The sequence below is a fragment of the Neodiprion fabricii genome, chromosome 1, assembly GCF_021155785.1.
Source record: "Neodiprion fabricii isolate iyNeoFabr1 chromosome 1, iyNeoFabr1.1, whole genome shotgun sequence".
In the NCBI taxonomy this organism is placed as follows: domain Eukaryota; kingdom Metazoa; phylum Arthropoda; class Insecta; order Hymenoptera; family Diprionidae; genus Neodiprion; species Neodiprion fabricii.
Window position 1 is genome coordinate 17,525,276 of NC_060239.1, and position 20,172 is coordinate 17,545,447.

Here is a 20,172-nt window from a genome sequence, read left to right on the forward strand (position 1 = left end):
TAAAGCATCGCAAGGACACTTTTAACCTTAGGAAAGCGACCTAAGATATTCGCAATCATCAACAACTTAGGTAAAGGGTAATTAAGGTCTCGAAACCAATTGAGGTAACAGAAACCAACGGCAAATTATAAGAGGTTCATTGTTAAAGGTATTCGGTAAAATGATTATTTACACTTAGGTTTATCATAATCATTCGGTATCGTCATGGGGGGATTTCCCCCTGTGATGTGGATTTTTCCCGCTCCTCAATCACTCAGATTTTTCCCGCTCCTTAGTCACTCGGAAAAAATGACCGTGAACTTACAGCGTGCACAATAATTTGGCGTCCACGATGTACCCTGGATCTAAAAACGATATCGCGAAGTTTTCTTCAGCGCCTGGCGTGATTAACACGCCTCGAAATTACCATTGCGCTATACCTCGGGCATATGCTCGATAGCTCAGTACGGTGGAGAGGGAAGGGGTAATTTTTGGAAAGAATGAATGAATGAATAAGTTTTATTATACCCTGGAGAAAAAACTCCGTGGGCAATGGGTACATGAAAACAGATTAAATATAAAGTAATAAGACTTAACCTAGGCTTAAAACTAAGAAAACTAAGAAAACTAGGAAGAAGCATACAGAGTATAGAGTCAAGACGCGGAAAGACCGCGAGCGAATATAAACACAAATAAAGTATAAATATAGCACAAATAAAGCATACAAATAGTGCAAAGAAAAAGAAATAATAATAAAAAGAAAGAAAAGAAAAGAAAAGGAGAGTGGCAAGCAAGCCAATTTAACCGCATGCAATGAAAGAAACCAAATATATTAGAGCTGGGAAGCCAGCAAATGCGTCCGCAGATCTCTTTTAAAGGTGGGGAGACACTGCAGAGTTGTGATGCTAGGAGGAAGGGAATGCCAGAAATAGGAAGCAGAGAGAACGAAAGAATTGCGTAGTGTGGAGGTACGATGTAGGGGGATAGAGAATGTTGGTGTAGAATGGAGACGAGTTGGACGAGTAGATGTGGGAGCAAGAGAGAAGAGGTCACGAATGTAGGAAGGGACATCTAGTTTGAGGAGCTTGAAAATAAGGATGCCCATAAAATAATGTCTGCGATTTGAAACCGTAAGCCAAGATAAGCTGTTGCGATATGGGGAGATATGGATGTCACGACGTACGTTAAAAATGAAGCGAATGCAGTTATTGATTAATCGTTCCAATATCAGGTTCTGTTCACAGGTTAAATCAATATAGGCGAGGCAACAATAATCGATTAGTGGAAAAACAAGTGCAGTTATAAGCGTGATGCGCAATTTCTTCGATAGAAGGTTCTTGTTATATTTTAGGCGAAAAAGAGTAAAGTTCACCTTGGCCGAAATGTGCATAATGTGCCTGTGCCACGAAAGATTTGATTGCATAATGATGCCCAGGTTGCGAGCGTGCGAGACATAGGGACCCGTGCAGAAATTTGAACTGGAAAGCCAGGCTACTCTCTAGCACCTCGTAGTGATTTACTGGCTAGCGCAACCTGTACAGGCCCTGCCTCGGCATTGGCGAGTTCGGCCCAATTCCGCGTTCCCTAGCCAACACTGTCCAGAAACTGGTCGTTGTTCGCTGATGAAAACTTATTACCGGTGTTTACCATTATTTATCAGTACTCCAACTTATAATTTTTAAAGTTTACTCCAGACGTCCACTGTGATATTTGTGAGTTGATTTTCGTAATCTTCGTAATGGGAATGTAGAATACCATAGTAAATATGTTTTGAAGGTAACATAACCTAAAAATTTCTATCCTATCATTTTTATGTTTTATTGTCTATCTATTTCAGCATAATGAATAACATAATTGAAAAACGACGACGAACACGCGACCGTGTGCGAAGGCATCGTTTCGTTCATCAAAACACTATTGTGCCACAGAACCATCCGCTAAATGATGACAGTGACTCTGACATCAACTCCGAAACTGAATGTGTGTAATATAAGCATCAACCTATAAGTGAAATAAAATTTCAGTTGTTATAAAGCAAGTATGAATTGCAGGTGTCAGTGATCAAGAAAATAGTAATAGGTCTGAAGAAGATGTATCCGAGGGTGGTATTTCTGAACAATTACTTGAACATAGCCAAAGTGAGATCGACGAAGAGAATGGTGACTCAGGTGACGGTTCTCAGATAGACCACGAAGAAAGTGTATCATCAGCCAGTGTCATTGATGAAAACAGTGATATCGGCTCATCTATAAATGAAGCGACTGACGATAGTTTGAATGAACGAAATGAAGCTGAGGAAATTCGAAAATGGGCAATAAAAGAACACCTTAGTCATTCTCAATTGGATGGGCTTTTGGTGATTTTGAGGAGAAGATTGCTGCCTGAACTTCCAAAGACAGCAAAAACATTTCTACGTACATCGGCAGTGGCCTATGATATACAAGACATGGAAGATTATGATGGAAATATGGGACAATTCGTGTACTTTGGTATTGCTGAAAGGCTTCGAGCCTGTGTCAATGAAGAAGTGCACATAGGTAATGAAATTTTGATCCAAGTTAATGTCGACGGACTGCCTCTCTTTAAATCAAGTAACACTCAACTGTGGCCCATTTTGTGTAAAGTTGTCCACGAACCAGACATATACGAGCCGGTGCCTGTAGCTATATACGCAGGTTCTACAAAACCAAAAAGAGTTGATGAGTTCTTGGATGAGTTCATTGAGGAAATGAACCAACTATCAGCGAATGGTATTGACATTAATGGCAGACTGTTTCAAGTAAAAATTCAAAGTTTCATATGTGATACGCCAGCTAGGTCTTTCCTCAAATGTGTTAAGGGTCATACTGGATATTATGCGTGTGAAAGGTGTACCGTGAGAGGATGCAGACCTGGCAGATCTACTGTATTTCCTGATGCGGATTGTCCTGAACGAAGTGCTGAGGACTTTAATAGACAAAGGCAGCGAGAGCATCACAATAGTGTTTCGCCATTGCTACGTTTAAGACCTGCAGTAAACTTGGTCTTGTTATTTATTCTCGATTTCTTGCACTTAGCTTGGCATGGTGTGATGAAGAAACTTTTGAAAGACTTTTGGCTTTTAGGCAATCTCCATCTCAGACTAGGCCGCAGAAGTCGAATCGAACTGTCTCGCAGAATGGAGTATTTAAAAATTCTGGTAACTTCTGAATTTCAACGTAAACCACGGTCCGTAGCGTTTATAGCAAAGTGGAAGGCCACCGAGTTTAGATTTTTTCTATTATATTGTGGAGTTGTAGTCTTGAAGGGTATTTTGAACAATAGACTATATAAACATTTTTTATTATTTCATGCGGCATGCAGAATTTTATGCTGCGAAGATCTAGCCCTCAGGTACAACAGGTTTGCAAAGAAGTATCTCAGAAGTTTTTTCTTAGTTATGCGCCAATATTATGGCCCAGATTCGCAAATCATGAACCTTCATAACTTAATTCATATGGCCGATGATGCTAAGAACATGAAGTGCTCCCTTACAAAGATAACTACATTTCCTTTTGAAAATGCACTCGGTCACATAAAAAAGTTAGTCCATTCGCCAAATCGACCATTGGCTCAAATCTGTCGCCGCTTGAATGAGAAATTTTCGATAAAAAATCATAAAGCAACTCTACCCCAGTATGTAGAGATACTCAAGGAGAATAGTGATATCCCAAATTGTAGGATGAATCACAAAGCGATATCGAAACTGAAATTCAAAGGGAAATATATACTTTCGGTCAAGGCTCCCGATAATGTAGTTCTTCTTAAAAATGGCACTATTCTCGAAATAAATCTTATGTCGTACCCTGATGACAATCTAGAAGACGTGACAATTATTGGAAAAAAATGGAAAATCAAAGAGTCGCTGTATATGTATCCGTGTGATTCGAGAGTGCTGGAAGAATGGGTGCTTGAAGACAGATCATCTGCAACTACAATTACGTGCCCTATTGATCAAATCAAACGCAAAATGATAATATTACGTTTGCCTGGAAGAGAGAAAACATATGGAATATCTCTATTACATTAATTTAACACAGGTCGGTTGAAACGTGGTATACAGTGTAATGTTACGTATATACTTGTATTAATCCGAAAAAAGTAGCTGGATATCTTTTTATATTTTAACAATAAATAATATTTTTCAGTACTCTAACCTCAAAATCTCGACCAACGCGACTTCGTCGTGATTTCGTGGCTCTAGTGATGAAAAGTACAACTCGAAACTCGTATGGATAAGGTTTTTTGACATGCGTGTTACAAGCACTCGCCTTCGGCTCGCGCCGTAAACCTCACGTCTCGTCAAAAAGCCTTATCCATACTTGTTTAGAAATGTACTATTATCCCTATTTAATTTCAGGGCGAGTGTCACAAGGTGTAATGCGCAAGCTTATTTTCACGAATAATATATGTATAAATATACATATATATTATATATGTATAATACATATATCAATATTATTCGTTTGAGTATGGGAAGACCGTCAATCAATTGCCGACACTGGAATTATTTTTGACGAGGACGTTTCTGATGTGTCTCGATATTTAAATAACGCGCGTGACTGTGGCGACATGTCGATAGTGGCGACTTGTTGACTATCGTCGTTCCGGCACGTGTTGTGTACAGCGTCCTAAAAGCCTAGAAGTGCCTGGATTTTTCTTTCACGAAAATTGCAATCATTTGAAAAAGCTGGAATTTTTTTGTAAGTGGTTCATTAAAATTATTACGAAAGCAAGCTGTTTTGAACTTTACGAAGTGAGAAGTGATCAAAAGTGTACAAAACACAAAACGTGCTGCGCAAATACCGAACGGCTCGCTGAACGTGTTATCCCACGTGCTAACCTTACATTGCATCGCTTATCATTTTTTATAACAGCTACCTGTGCCATCGACTATTCTTCGTAAGTTGTCCTTGAATATTCAAGTACAGACATTTATATTTATTACGACACAATAAGAAACTATTTATATAAATATGACACGTGCGTACTCTACCCTAACCTAACCTAATCTTACTAAACCTGTAACAGCGCATATATACATATAACAGACGCCTTTATATTATGAACAGAATCCCTCTTCGTATTTTAAGCATATAATGGGAGATGATAAAGAGGCAGAAGAGGCCATCAAGGCTTTTCAATTAGTCGAATTCGATCCACCTAATAGAAAACAAAAACGAGGCACGATAGAATGCGTACCATCGACTTGGATTTCCTATAACCCATCGACTGGCAGATGCCAATGCAAATTCATGCCACCTCCGTATTCAGTAGAGGACTCTGAACTTTTGTGTTGGCTCGTCAAAGAACAAAGCCCTCTACAAGAATCTTGGCCTGTCTACCCAATAACACTCAAGGGACATGCGAGTAAGTAAATGATCTGTTGCGTTTTCTATTAGATTTGTATATTGTTCGGAAATAATCATCAAAGGGGAATAACTGTTAAATTTTGAAAAGATGACGTATTCAGTTCATATCACAAAGGTTCGTCTGTATAGTCTCACTATAACGCCATAAGATTCGATCAGTATTTAAAGTCACTGCTCTCAGAGAGTTATAAGTAAACCCAGTTATATGTCGACGGAGCTGAAATCAGAAGATATGAAAATCTTGGGTTCTGAGGGTCATCCGAAGCTCACAAGCTTGCACTGTGTAGCCGTCACATAGTCTACGTCTGAAACTTTTAACAGAGTCAATATTGTAGAAGCCGGCTTTGCAAAAATTCATATATTTTTGTGGGTTGTGGCAACGAATAACACAAGCACATGATTGATTTCGTGTCTTCTGATCTCAGATCTAGACGTATACCGATCAAATATACATTGAGCTTTTTAACACATCAATTTTGAATCGTGTACATGTGAAGACGAGCAATAAAAAGTTAAAATTATCAAAATTTATTTTTCACTGCCAAATAATTTGTATAGCATCAAAAAGTTCAGCTGAGAGCAACATTTCTTGTAAATAATGGAAGGTTAAAAATTTCTGTTATATTTTTTCTTCTTCTAGCAACTTATGATGATGCAATGAAACGTCTCAAAGTATTAGCAGACAAGAAATTTGTATACACAGAGGATGGAACGTTACCAGAAAAAAAATCAGAGGCAGCTAAAAAAGCATATCAGAGAATCAAAGTCAAAGGCGATAAAGCAATTGCTGAAAAGTTGATGCAAGTGCAACCCATTAACACCTCCAGGAATGACGATTATGCATCAAATGTAGACTGTAAATATAATATATACAATATATATATTATACATATATAAATTAGACACTTGGGTGACCAAAATGGCGGCGCAATTTTCGCTTCTTCGATAGGGCCCTCAAAATTTTCACTCTTGTGCAAAATCAGAAGTGCGGATATATTGTTACAGCATCCTTTGAAACATCTGACCCAATTCCTTGTATTAACAGCATCAAGGCCAAGAAAAAAAATACAAAACTTAAAAATATGACAGAAACTGACAATGAGTCAACAGCTGATGAAAACAGCAATGTGATCAAACCCAGAAAAAAACCGAAGCAAAAATCAAAACAAGAACATGCTTCCTCTACCGGCAAAAACCACGTTCAAGGTGTGTACAAAAACTATTTAAATTGTTTAATTCAATTGCCGTTTTTCGACATTTCTGGAACCTAATTTGATATGAATAATTTCTAGAAACACCAAGAACCTCGTCGAATAATACATCATTATAATTAATTTTTTTACATCAAAATTTTGTTCTAGAAATTGAACGAAAACTGAGCAAAAGATCATCACGTGAAGTGTCAAAATCCACAAAAAATGTGCCTAAAGAAAATAGCTCTGAACTGAATCAGAGAGATTGTGATATCCTTAGCGGACTGAGATACGATGTTCAAATGCTAACCAAAGCCATCGACAAACTCAAGGCCATCGTTGAAAAATCGGCCTTAGCGATGGATGCTCATGGGGCAAATGTCCAAAGTTTTACGACACAATATGATCTGAACCTGCCTGTAACGACTTTGAAGGACTTTGACGCATTCGACGAGAAATTAAAAGCTGACAAAAAATTTCGTAAAGAATTCGTGAGTAAAAAAATTTGGATACTGAATTTGTATTGTCACTTATACAATATCTCACTCATTGCTTCAATCTCTCTATAGACTAGTACATTGCATTTCGTTTTCGACCACAATGCAACCTTACCAAAAAATGTGACGGCATTATTGAAAAAAAATATTTCACGGGATGTGGCCTTGAATTTCAACGCAGTGAAGGCTGGCATGGATAAACGCATTTTCAAAGAGACACAACTTTGTGGAATATTGCTGGGTAACACAATTATCGTTAACCTCAATCGTTAAATCATACCTGATAGATTTTTGTTCACTCATCTTCGAAGAATCCGTATAGGTATGCCAAAAGGTTTTTCCCATTTTAAAAAGAGAAAAGACAACTGCCTGCTTTTCGTTTTTGAAGTAAATTACAGTACAATTCAGGGTATGTCAGACTTCGCCTTGTAGGTATAGTTGGATTCAGTCTAGGTAAGACCTATCATCGTGAAGACTTGAAGCAATTTTGAAATTGATGACACCAACTTTACAAACTAATAGACTTTCCACCACGATTTGCTCTTTTAGAAGAAAAAGAAAGCAGGGTTGTTTAGTTTTTTTAACTAAAGTCTTTTCTTCCAGATGTGCTTTTGTTGAAATACAAAGAGGGAGCGCAGGGATCAATGACACATGTAACTGAAAAGAGTGTTTATCGAGAACTCGGTAACTGCCTGAGTAATGCCGTCGATTGGGATGGGCATCGTAAATCTCGACTAAAGAAAAAAGCTGCAAAGAGTACTACAATCGCTGCAGTCCAATCAGTTTGTGTCAATGTACATTGCAGCGGCACCAGCATGGAATCGTTGTCTCGTAAATCCACAGACAAATCTTCTTAGTAACGTATTCGAAAACTTCCCAAAATAGTTGTGTACTTTTGTGCTTACTGATTAAAAAAAAAGTATTAAAAAAAAAGTCATTATTTACGTACTTTTCTACTCACTGATGGGTTTGAAAAATAAAAAAAATATGTGTTACTTACGTATTTTCTATTTAGTGATGTATTAAAAAAAAAAGAAATTCACTACTAACATATTTTTCACTTACATGTTTAAAAAAAAAAATCCTACGTACTTTACTGCTGACTGATATGATGTATTGAAGAAAATAATAATATAATAATATAAATGAATAGAACTTTCATACGTTGCGAAATATTCATTCTAGAATTTATCCTTTATCCTTTTTTCCGATAATTATATGAATAGCTACTTGCAAGGATTCTGGCTAGACCCTATTAACTTTACTGGTTAGACCCTAGTCAGACCTTCTGGCTAGGCACTGCGTAGAAATGTGTTACACGCCAGGACTGGCTCAGCCCAGCTGACCTAGCCATTGCCAAGCCAGATTCATGGAAAACTAGCCAGGTGCTAGGCAGCACCGGAATTAAATTTCTGCACGGGGAAGCTCATTTTCCCTGACTCGAATGCGAGGGAGAGTCGAAAAATCAATTTGATTTATGTAAGCACCACTGCCCAAAATCATAACCTTTGACTTCGCAAGGTTTAACCTGAGTCCATTCGCCACAGCATAATCAAAGATATAATTCACGTCGATAGTCAGATCGGATAGAGCACGAGCCAGGTCACTGGGGTAGCAGGTGAGATAAATCTGTGTATCATCCGCATAGGTGAGGTATTGGGTATAGTTCAGACCAATGCCAATATCACGGATGAAGATTGAAAAAAGAAGAGGACCAAGAACTGATCCCTGTGGAACACCCGTATTAGTGGGGCACCAGGAGGAAACAGCTCCCCTGTCATCAACAACTGCTTGCGATCGTTTAGATAAATATGAGAAAAACCAGGCAAGCACTCCATTCGAGCAACCCAAGAGACGAAGTTTATGTAAGAGTAGGCGATGTGGAACCATGTCAAACGCTTTGCTAAAATCAAAGAGAACAAGCACCGTTATTTTTCTGTCATCAACTGCCTGTCTGATGTCTTGATTAAGCTTAAGCAAAGTAGTTAACGTGCTATAACCCTTCCTGAAGCCAGATTGAAAGGGATCAGCAAGATCATTGGCATGGAGAAAGTCAGTAATCTGACCGAAAACAATTCGCTCCAGGGCTTTAGAGAGCTCACAGAGGTTTGCGACTGGTCTTGTGTCAGATGGAGACGACGGAGGAACAGCTTTAAGTATTGGGCGAATGAAGGCACGTTTCCATGATGACGGGAAATGTGACAGACGGAGGCTTGCATTGAATAAATCCAGAAGGCTGTTAAACAGAAGCGGGACAGCTTTACTAATTGCATAGTTAGAGAGTAAGTCGGGGCCCTGGGATAATGAGGAAGAGTGGGGAACACTCAAAACTGATGACAATGAATCAGCGGTTATCACAGCAAACTCGAACACAGGTTGAGAGGGAGACAGTGGGGGTAGACATAGGGAAGATAGAGAGTCTGGATAGGGAATATCAGAGGTTGAGACAGCGGAATAAAACTGATTCAGGCTATGAGGAGAAAAAAAGGAAAAAGGAGAAGATCCCCTAGCTTTAGTGAGACCAAGAGACGACAGCTCCCTCCAAATTCCAGACGGATCAGAGATCGACGAGATGCGGGAGCAGTAGAAATTATCTCTAGCAATACGTAATTCACTACAAAGGGCATTGCGATATTGACGGTAGACGGCCATGGACAGTAAATCACCCGTACGCCTAGCTCGGTTATAAAGCGAGTTTCTATACTTAATTTTCGATCGTAGTGAATCGGTTAGCCATGGCGCCATCCTTCTGTTTGTGGTCCATTGCTTCAGCGGAGCATGGGTATCAAAAGCCTGAGCGATGGCAGACGAAACACCACGGACCATATTATCAAAATGATTAGGTGAGGAAAGAGTAGAGATGGACGGAGTATTTAGTCGGGACAGAGAAGATGACAGCGATGCCAGATAATCTATCACAACTAAGTGTTTTAGGTCTCTGCGGGCAATCATATGTGCTGGGCGAGGATCGGGTTGAAAATTGTAAGTGAGCTCAAGTAAATCGTGACCAGCGATGAAAGGAGCCGAGGATTTATTAAAAGAAAGGACCTTAGAGGAAGAATCAACTAGGAAAAGATCAAGTAGAGAGTGAGAGGTACTTGTGTGAAAGGTCGCTCCAGCCTCAACAATATGAAGAGCTTGTGTGCTGGCAAATTCACGAAGTGAGCTTGATTCAAAATTATTCTGAAGTAGATTACAGTTAAAGTCGCCAGTTAAGATAATGTTTTGGTAGTTTATGGCAATAGAAGAGAATATGTGCTCAAAATTGTGAAATAAGAAGCCTTTTGGGCGTCGATATATAGTGGCAAACAGAACTGAGCGGTCCTGGGTATTGCGAGTCTCGAAGATCAGATATTCTGGAGCATTAGAGAAATCAGGGGTTGAGAGCGCCAGTAATTTAAAGCGTAACGATTTGTGAATGTAGCAGGCAACCCCACCACCCCTTTTGCCAACTCGATCATTGCGTAAGAGAAAATAGTCTGGCAGTTGTACAAGATCGTCTGAAATATTGTCATGAAGCCACGTTTCCGAAATAGATATGATGTGATAAAAGTTAAGAGCAACATGCGCAATAAAGAACGGAAAATGGCCAAGGAGCGAATTAGCATTAAAGGACGCAACCTTGAGATGTGACATAGATGGTTGCATTATCATATTCAGAAATACAGAATACATATACAGAAAGAGAGAAAGAGAGAGAGAGAGAGAGAGAGAGAGACACTCGAAATACACACGCTATTTAACAAAAGAAGTAAAATAAAATCTTATATTTCCCAATAGGGGTGATACAAAAACAAAAAAAATATAATGCAAAAGTCGCTCATCGCGAATCTACAGGTGAACAGAAAATTGCACGTAACCTACTCTATTTCTTGCTCTACTGAGCTCGCGGCTCCCTAACTAAAATGTCAATCAACGTTCACAAAATCTTCATACGCAATTCTGAATTTGCGAATTCACCATTTCTACTCCATGGCGATTATTGCTCAAAACCGAAACTAGAACTAATCACTCAAAACCGAAACTAAAACTAATTATTCGACGGTGCGCCGTCGGGCCACCGAACAGACGGCGGCCTCAATCTCAACCGAGATCTCACCCGAACCGGAGCTTCGACGCTACGGCGAGCTGCCGTAAATCTAAACGTGACAACATTACTCAACCTAAAGCTTATTTGGTACTTATCTCAGCTCAACGAATCCGCGAACGTTACTATATTTTAAACGCAACCAAAACTCAATACTCGAACTTCTCGTCTCAACTGCTCCTCAACGCAACGGCAATTTCGACTATACATCACCCCAACTCCACTCAACACTATCTTAACTAAACGGCAACTTAACTAAGCGCAAGCACCACTAAATTTAACTTCAACTAAATACAAGATCAAGGTAACACAACTCAATTTACATTATCTTGACTAACGGGTACGGAACTCAATGCAGGCGCAACTGAACGTAACATAAAGTATACGCTATCGCAACGCATCCGAAATTAAACCTTCTCAGAATCCTCCAAAACGTTATCCGCTAATCCGAGCATTCCAATTCGGCACTCCCGACCTACTCGAGAGGTGACACTGAAAAACCCGATAACGCGGTTCAACCCGGTAGCGCGAAATTCCGCTATACTTGATTTCTCAAACGAGAGAGAATCAACTAAAACTCGTGACTCTACTCAACTTTCTCGTGAACTCAAAATTTACTCTACTCTAACACGCGTACTCAGGCTACGGTCATCAAGCAAAAGAATCGGCAAAAGAATTTCGAGTACTTTTCAACAACGCAAATCGAAAACGGCTATCCGTTACTCGGCAAGCCTTTTCGTAATTATGCTCGAAATTCAATCGCGGGGATAGAAGCAGCGCTTACCTTCTATATCCCTGCAACCCCCTTTCCATTCCCCTGGCGAGTTTTGGGCGACTCCATTACTCCGCGAAACTCCCTAAAACGTGACTACTTATCACGACCGCCAGAACTAGAGTGGTTTCAAAAACGTACGACCTGCCGCAACACGGATCTCGATACGCCATCCCATACGTGACGTCATACCCACAAGAATACGCAATAATCGATCCGTCATCGATTTCGTCGATCGCGCAACTCGACGCGCACCTTCAATAGCATCGCTGTGCAGAATTTAAGCTAGATCGCAATCTCGTCCTCCGCGAAGCTCCATGACGTCTTGACGGTGAGCGTGGTGCTCCCTCGTCGCTAGTCGGTCCGTCGTACGTTCGCTAGTCAATTGTTGGCGGAGCGAAGGGGGAGAGGCTGCGGCGCGCCGGCCGCCAACGGAAATCGCGTCCACCTTGGATTTACGCCATGCGGGGATCTGCGTCGGCTCCCCCTCCGCAGCCTCGACATCCTTCCGTCGGAATTGTCGCTAGTCCGCCTCCTCGCAATTTCCTCGAATCCGGTGTCGACTTTTTCCCTGATGCCGTTGTAGCTCGAAAAATGAAAAAAAAACAAAAAACCTGAAATATCTTACGCTATTCGCTAAGGTGTCCCCTCTCGTAGTTTCGGATCCGTGACTCTAGTCCTGGCGCTCTTTTGCAAAAACTTCGCGACTCAATTTCGGAAATTCCTAAATTTTGGTCCGCCTAGGGTTCAAGGAGCCCCTTGTAACGGGCATCAAAAATGCCACGTTACAACCTCTATCCTACGCTCTCCTCATTTCTTATTCACTAATTCTTACTTACTATTCTTATTCCTATTTACCAAGCCTCTAGAATGCTCTCTTCTTTGTTTTCTCATTTCACTTTCACCACCTTCTCCCCATCTTTACCCATTCTACTGTTTTCTTCCTCAATTCTTTCAACGTTCCAGATTGTCCAATCTCCATCGGCATTTCATTGTACAACTGAAATCCGTGGTAATACATATCTTTTTGCCCAATTTCTCTTCTCCGAAATTCAAGTCTTATATTACTTGATTGGCGCGTTCTTCTTCCTGTTACATCTCCTACCCTCATAAATTTTCTGTCACGCACATTTTTCTCATCATCCTCTTTTAACAATTTATAAGTAAATAACACATTACAATGTAATCTTTCTCTCCCATTCATAAATCATAATGCTTTCAAGCATATCATCTATGAGTTTCCTGATTGCACTGTAATATAACTTATTCCTCTGTTTTGAATTTGTTATATCGCAGCCATATCAATCTTGTTCATATTTATCATTGACGTACTACAATATTCTGAATGGGGGGCTACTATTGTTTTATATACCGTACATCTCGCCATAGGGGATAGGAATTTGCCTAACCTATTAAAAAAACTCATCTTTTTTCCAACTTTTTTTGTAACAAATTCTTTGTGCGTTTTAAAATTCAATCTCGAATCAATCATCACACCTAGATACTTGATTTTCGTCACTTTTTCGATTTCTTCCCCATCCCGACTTATAACACGTACGCTCTCACCTTCGGTTTGTTTTGGTCCTCTTATTATCATAAATTTGGTCTTCTTCGCGTTCATTTTTAACTTATTTTTACACAACCATATTTCAGTTTGTATTAGTTATTCATTTAGTCTCCTTTCGATCTCGGCAGAACTGCCCCCTACCGTATAAATAATCATGTCGTCGGCAAATAAGACAATATTGAAATCAGTCGAAAATTCTTTTATTATGTCATTCATGTAAACTATAAATTAAGACAGGAAAATGTCGTCCTCGACTCGTTCGCTCGAGTGACGCCCATCAACGATATTCAAGTGTCGCGCGTTACGACAGATTAAATAAGTACGTCACATTTTAGCACAAGACTTTCATCTAATATGGCGCTGGGATTCGCCCCACTCGAGTCCTTGCTCCATTCTCGTAATTTCAAGGTGGCAAGTTTGACAAACGGCCCGCCAGCGAGTCTACGCCTGAAACTTAACCCGTATAGAACGATCCCGATCTGTAAAACTCGATTCATTGTAATCCGTATATCCGTATATTATTTATGTAAAATTATAGTTGGTCATATCTTGCGTGTGTGTGTGATATCGAACGAGAGTATTTGTCAGAGCAGATCCGGCCAACCCAAAGCCTGCATTTTGTAAATTCATCCAACGAGAAGGAAAGACGCCTGTAACAATATCATTTGAAGGACCGAATAAAAGGAATTATTCGTTGATTGTCAGCACAAACGTGAGTCAACTGTTACACTTTTATTCTGCAGCATGTGATCCTTGGTATTTATTTGACTCTGCAAAATTTTGGTCCCACCAACTGGACTCACTTTTCTTGCTCTCGCTGGTAGACAAGTTTTTCTAGTATTCATACTAGCTGGCGCGAAATAAATTAGAAAACTTTCGTAAATTTTTCAAAAGAGCCCTGCTAATCGATGGACCACGGTCGCGGCAAGTGTGGTGTTAAGAAGCCAAAAGATACACCGCTCTCATTTGACGCCCAACGTGGGGCAAAGTTGGCTAGATAGTAAAGAAAAAAATTTTTTTGGAAAAAATTCGTACGAAACTCGCCAAAATGCCCTTCAAAATTGTGTCAAATTAATATGTAAAATCGCGCAAGATTCGCGTAAAGAGTACCGAAATTGTATTATAAATTGTGGAAATTTATAATACCGTCAATCATGGTATTTGTGCGAAATTTTTCATTTTGATGTACTTGGTTATTGTAAAACAGATCGAGATATTAATATAGTTCAACCGTATCTGTCTTTGAACGGTTGAAATATTTGGTCAAGTTCTGGAAAGTCAAGTGTAGATTCGTTCAGAATTTGCAACAAATAATGTTGTAAATTTCCTTTCCTGCCACGATGTGTAAAAAAAACAAAGTTTTTGTATGATACGTGAGCGGGCCGAGTAAATAGTCGCTCGAGCCCCGGATGTGAACATTAGCTGCGTGAACAGCCCAGACTACAGTATATAACTAGTATAAATAAAATCGTCCTTTTCGCTTTCTGTATTTCTCATATGAGTATATAATGATATGAATTCTGTTTGCGAGCTTCAAAAAAATATCTTCGTCTTTGAAGAATATTTTGATTGCGATCATCTAAGATTTATTATTTCGTCCGTGACATTTACGGGCCTATAGTAAAAGTACGAAAAACAATTTAAAAAAAAAGTTTATGTATTGTACGTGAGCGGGCCGAGTGAATAGTCGCTCGAGCCCCAGATGTAAACATTAGCTGCGTGAACAGCCAAGGCTACAGTATATTACAACGCATATAAAATATAAAATTGAATTTAAATTTGTCGTATATATGTTAATTTATTTTGAATTGTTATTCACTTGCGTATTTAGTAAAACACGAAAATTATTTATCGCATAAGTTATTTGTTCCACGGTTATTGGGTTTCACGTTGAAAGTTTTTGTTTTTGATCGAAGTGGATTTGGTCCGTTCAAAGTTTATTGATCGAAGTGGATTCGGTCCGTTGAAAGATTCTAGATTGAAGTGGATACAGTCCGTTAAGAGTTGGCCGAAGAGGATTCGGTCCGTTTGAAGTCTGTTTACTGAAGTAGATTCAGTCGGTCTAAATTTCGTTTACTGAAACAGATTCAGTCGGTTAAAGGCTATGTTTTGGTCGTTTGACCAGAGTTCTTCTCTAACTTCAATCGGGATGGGATGAGTGAGTGAGAGGGTGAATAAATAAATAACACAATTTCGCGGGAAAGACAAGACGCTTGCTTCGGCATAAAAACCCTCACGGTGCAGAGGGAAAAGCCGAAGCAAGACAAGTGTTTATTAACTGCAAGTCAAATCATCATAAACCAGGATAATACAGTCGCTGGTGCGTTCCTTGTCAACTAGATTGAATGATTATTCAATGATCTTAAGCCAACTTATCTAAGTCTCCATGAGAAACCGTGCTCCGCAACTTCCACGCACTCGTGGAAGCAGGGAGTGGGGAGCGTCAAGGTGGCCCAATGCCGTGCAAACAGCGGTCCCGATGTCTCGGGAACCAACGCTGAAGCGCAATGACGCTTGCCCGGAAGACGGGCACCTCCGGCCCTACTAGAGGGTGTGCCGCGTCTCCCCCTTGCCCGGGAGACGGGCACCTCCGGCCCTACTAGAGGGTGTGCCGCGTCTTCCCCGACCGTGTTAAACGGATAAATCTTAAAACTACGCGAAACGAAATAATCGACGCGCGTGTCTAAGGCAAACCTAACACGTCCTACCTATTCGAGCGCTCGAGACTAACTAACTTGCGATGCGCCCTCACTGGCCAAGCGAACGTACGTAACTGCCAATTCGAGTATCGGCTCACGAATTTCTGACGTGGGCAATAAGTACGTAATTTGAATTACTATAACGTTGAACTACTCGTCATGTGGAATAAGAAAGTAAATCTACTGTATGTGACTCTTTAGTCACCTTATACGTGTTAAATAGGTGTAACATACAAATATAACGAAACTAAAGTATTTGCTATGATAAATTTACAAACTAATATAATAATAATAAAGTGGCGCGAACTGGCTATTTGAATTTTGTCTTGTCAAATCCAAATAGTTAATTGAAATAATTGTCGAGTTAAGGTTTCTCGTACATTATTCTACGATCCGGTGGATTAATTGTTGGATAGTTGATCTGTTGTTCATCTACGTTGTCATGATGTTTACGTTACCGCCGGCAAAATCGACGAGGTCGTCGCGTAAGGAAAATGCGAATTCTTGTCAGCGTTTGACAACGCGGGAGTACTGCGTAATGAAACGCTTTCAAATCCGTGTGGAGGGGGAAGCGCAGTAGCTGGGATTTCGTCGGTGGAGGCAGGGATATCGAATACTCAAACCTCAGATACAGGCACGGCAAGGAGAGATAGTATACCCGATGTCTCAGGGGTTGCCCGTGGGTTTCCGTCGGTAGGAACAGGGAGGGGTTCAAGGGGGCCTACTCCTACGTTGGCCGGTGACAATGAGTATACAGAGACCGGAGATACAAGTGCTCTTTTGATTAGAAGAATGGATGCAGTGCAAAACGAGTTCGTGAAGTCTCAAACTCAGGAAAGAAATAAGATGGCCACGGTAGAAGAAATATTATCAAAACCAATTGACCGTCTTCCTTCCAACGCTCCCACGCAAAGTCAGAGATCGTCTACGTCACGAACCGAACCATCGAGTCAAGAGGAAGGCGCGTCTTACGACGAAATTCTGTTAATCCGCAAAAGAGTTTCAGATCCCTTGCGTAATTTCGTACCCATCGAAAATGCCTCGGTGGGAAATAAAAGAAACAACGAATTGCCTTTTCGTCAAAAGTTTGTAGAAAGGAATGATGCATTAACAAATAGAGATTATGAAATTAGCCCCCGAACGGTCAAATCATACGAGGCAAAACAGAATTGATGACTTGGATGAAAACTTAGACGACGCAGAGCGTCGTAGAGTTCGAGTTCATAGGAGAACTGGATTATGAACAAATCCAGAAAACGATGAAGTTCGTCGAAATATTTCCGATACTACGAACACATGGCAGTAGATCAATTGATCGATTTGGAAAATCATCGAACAAATACTTTCACGGATCCACTCATACAAATAACATTCGCTCGTCAAATGCCTGACGGTCAAACAATAACGGAAGAGAAGCTTGTTTCCGCGGATACTTATCGTCGTCTAATTTTAAGCGAAGACGAAACACTTCGCCGCCCAGCTTTCACGCGTCCAACCCAAGACGTAAGACCTTTGGAAACACCGTTGTTTCAATCAAGCGATGATTCGAACGATTCCGAGATAAGTCAACGATTTGATGATGGACGAAATTACCGTTGCGACGAGAAAACGCGGCGATATGGCAAAGTGGAGATAGAGGTATCGATTCACTCGCGCGTACGCCTCAAAGGGAAATAGATTCAGCCCTTGAAATTGGAAAAATAGTTGATAATTAGAAAATTTTGTTTCCGAGTTCGGAAAAAGATCCTGAACAGTTTCTGCGCGTGTTGAAAGATCAGCTCAATGCGAGCATGATTCACAAAAAATTTTTCATTCCGTATTTGTCAAATATTTTTAAAGGACCTTACCGATCATGGTACTTATGGAATCGTGAAAATTGGCGAACTTGGAAAGATCCTACAAGAGCCTTTCGTTTTCAATGGAGCGTACGCAAGGACGATAGCGTTCTTTTGGAAGTAAAAAATTTGAAATTGGAAAATGGCAAAACCCTTGCTGAATTCACCTGCAGAACTCGAGTGATTTACGAGCGCATGCGGTCTTCCCTTCACTTCTTCGAACAACTGAAACAGATCTTGTTGAAAGTCAGTCCCCCCGACTCACATCCGAGATTTTCAATTTGCCTATTTACAATTACGAAGACCTTGTGCACTATATTAATGAGAGAAACTATTTGTTTCAACGCTTGAACGAAGTTCACAAGGAACTACGTGTCTTGTCAAAGAAAACCGTGATGAGAATGCTTCAAGAGGACACCGAAGCATCTGCAGGAGACAGTGACAGCGATGACGAGCTATCACGCCTGGATGCCTTACAAGAAAACCTACCAACTAAGGCTGAACAAAAGAAAGTTCCGTAGAGTTCGAAGACCTTGACGAAACAGCGATTCGAGAAAATTTTGGCAAATCCCGACAAAACTCAAGTGGAACAATGTAACAGTTCAAACATCGAGTACACTATTTGAAGGTATTCAAGATCCAAATGAAATATTTTGTTACAACTGTGGCAAGAGAGGACATATGTCACGCTCTTGTCTTAACGAGAGACAGGATGTATGTCATTACTGTTACACAGCAGGTCATGTAACTGAAGATTGTCCAAAAATTCAAGAAAACGAACAAGCCCGACAGTAACTGGACCTCCGGATCCTGCCGTCATGGAAAAAAGCGAGGTGAATAAGACGATGAAAATAAAAATCCAGGAAACGAAATCGTTGGACTCCACAGAGGTCAAAATCGGAGAACCGATGAAGGACAAACTACAACTCCTGATCGGGTCTGACGAGGAGTCGGACGAATTTGACGAAAACGAAGAAATCACGGTTGACAACGGTGATGAGGCAACAACGGGAATTATCAATTTCCTCACGTCAACGAACCTCATGACAATCACTGAAACTGTACAAGATGGAGAAATTGACGCCAAAGAATATCGTCACTGAAGACCACCGGAAATTTCAACAATGATCTCGCAACGTTTACGAGAGCGTCAAATTTTCTGCACAAAAAATGGTTTGTACGAGCCTATGGAAGTGATAAGAATTCCGGTCGATATTTATATTGTTACAGAGGGTGAAATCACCCGTTTTGCCCCCTCTCTTATGATCTAGTAGTCATCATAGATAGAAGACGTTTATAAACCTCTTATGTCTTTCAAAAGAATAAAGTTGCTGCGTCAACCAACATTATTGTAAAAACAGTCTTGTTTCAGACTTTCAACTAGAAACACATGTTGCGCGATTGAAGCTTTTTCACAACATTTTATTAACGCTCTTGATTTTGAATTGATAATCAAAGTCGCGGATCCATATTTATTTCCGTAACGTCGAAGAACGTTACATTGGTGTCAGAAGCGGGATCTTGAGTTTCTTTTTAATCGAGTCAATTCAGTGCGCGAACTTTGACTATGAGCAATAGTCGTATGACACGCTCACGTCAAAGAAAAAGTGGCAGAGAAGAACCTTCCATTATGGAAAATCTGCGGGTTCCCGAGACAATCTCATCACCTCCAGTGGACCCTCTTCCAATTCCCTCGGCGGTCTCGCAGATTGATCAGCTGAAGATCATCTCTTAACAACAAGAAGCCGCTGAACATCTACAACAGCAACTTTTTCAGCTGCTTCTTGATCAACAAGGACAGCGGAGGCTTGATAGAGAAGCTCAAGAACGATCCGAGACCAGTCTTCATGAACTGTTCCGGACGACTGTGGCAGCTCTTCAGGCTGTCCATCAGGTGAACGGCTCAGGAGAACCGGCTGTCACCCCTCGAGGTTCCAGAGTCGTGACTCCGCTTCCCTCTCCTGTTCCCTCTCCTGTTCCTGTTCCCGCTGTTCAGGAGGTCCAACATCCAGGACGGTTCCAGGATGTTCGAGACTCAAGGTCTGTGCCTCTCATCAGGGGAATAGATGAATCCCCAATTTCTGGAACAACAGTAAATAATGAGGTTGGCTTTTCCGAGCCTCTGCCTCAGGTTCAACCTCGTTATTCTCATT

At 40.5% G+C, this 20,172-nt stretch overlaps 2 protein-coding genes across 6 annotated transcripts; both read left to right on the forward strand.

The window, feature by feature from the left end:
* Window positions 1-1,478: 1,478 nt before the first annotated feature.
* On the forward strand, window positions 1,479-4,378 carry LOC124187812. The gene is made up of 5 exons (XM_046580000.1): window positions 1,479-1,691; window positions 1,817-1,959; window positions 2,031-2,516; window positions 2,604-3,157; window positions 4,358-4,378. The coding sequence occupies exons 2-5, from the start codon at window positions 1,821-1,823 to the stop codon at window positions 4,376-4,378; spliced, it is 1,200 nt and encodes a 399-aa protein (XP_046435956.1). The 5' UTR covers window positions 1,479-1,691; window positions 1,817-1,820.
* LOC124177391 lies at window positions 3,914-8,204 on the forward strand. Of its 5 annotated transcripts, none has more exons than XM_046560009.1 (8): window positions 3,914-4,037; window positions 4,358-4,700; window positions 5,091-5,367; window positions 6,010-6,225; window positions 6,375-6,575; window positions 6,731-7,053; window positions 7,132-7,300; window positions 7,663-8,204. In XM_046560009.1, the coding sequence occupies exons 3-8, from the start codon at window positions 5,097-5,099 to the stop codon at window positions 7,914-7,916; spliced, it is 1,434 nt and encodes a 477-aa protein (XP_046415965.1). In that variant the 5' UTR covers window positions 3,914-4,037; window positions 4,358-4,700; window positions 5,091-5,096; the 3' UTR covers window positions 7,917-8,204. The 5 variants fall into 5 exon arrangements, with proteins under 5 accessions (XP_046415965.1, XP_046415712.1, XP_046415799.1 ...); XM_046559756.1 differs by having other exon boundaries at window positions 4,358-4,899; window positions 5,070-5,367; window positions 7,663-8,203; XM_046559843.1 differs by having other exon boundaries at window positions 4,358-4,899; window positions 7,663-8,203.
* The last annotated feature ends 11,968 nt before the right edge of the window (window positions 8,205-20,172 follow it).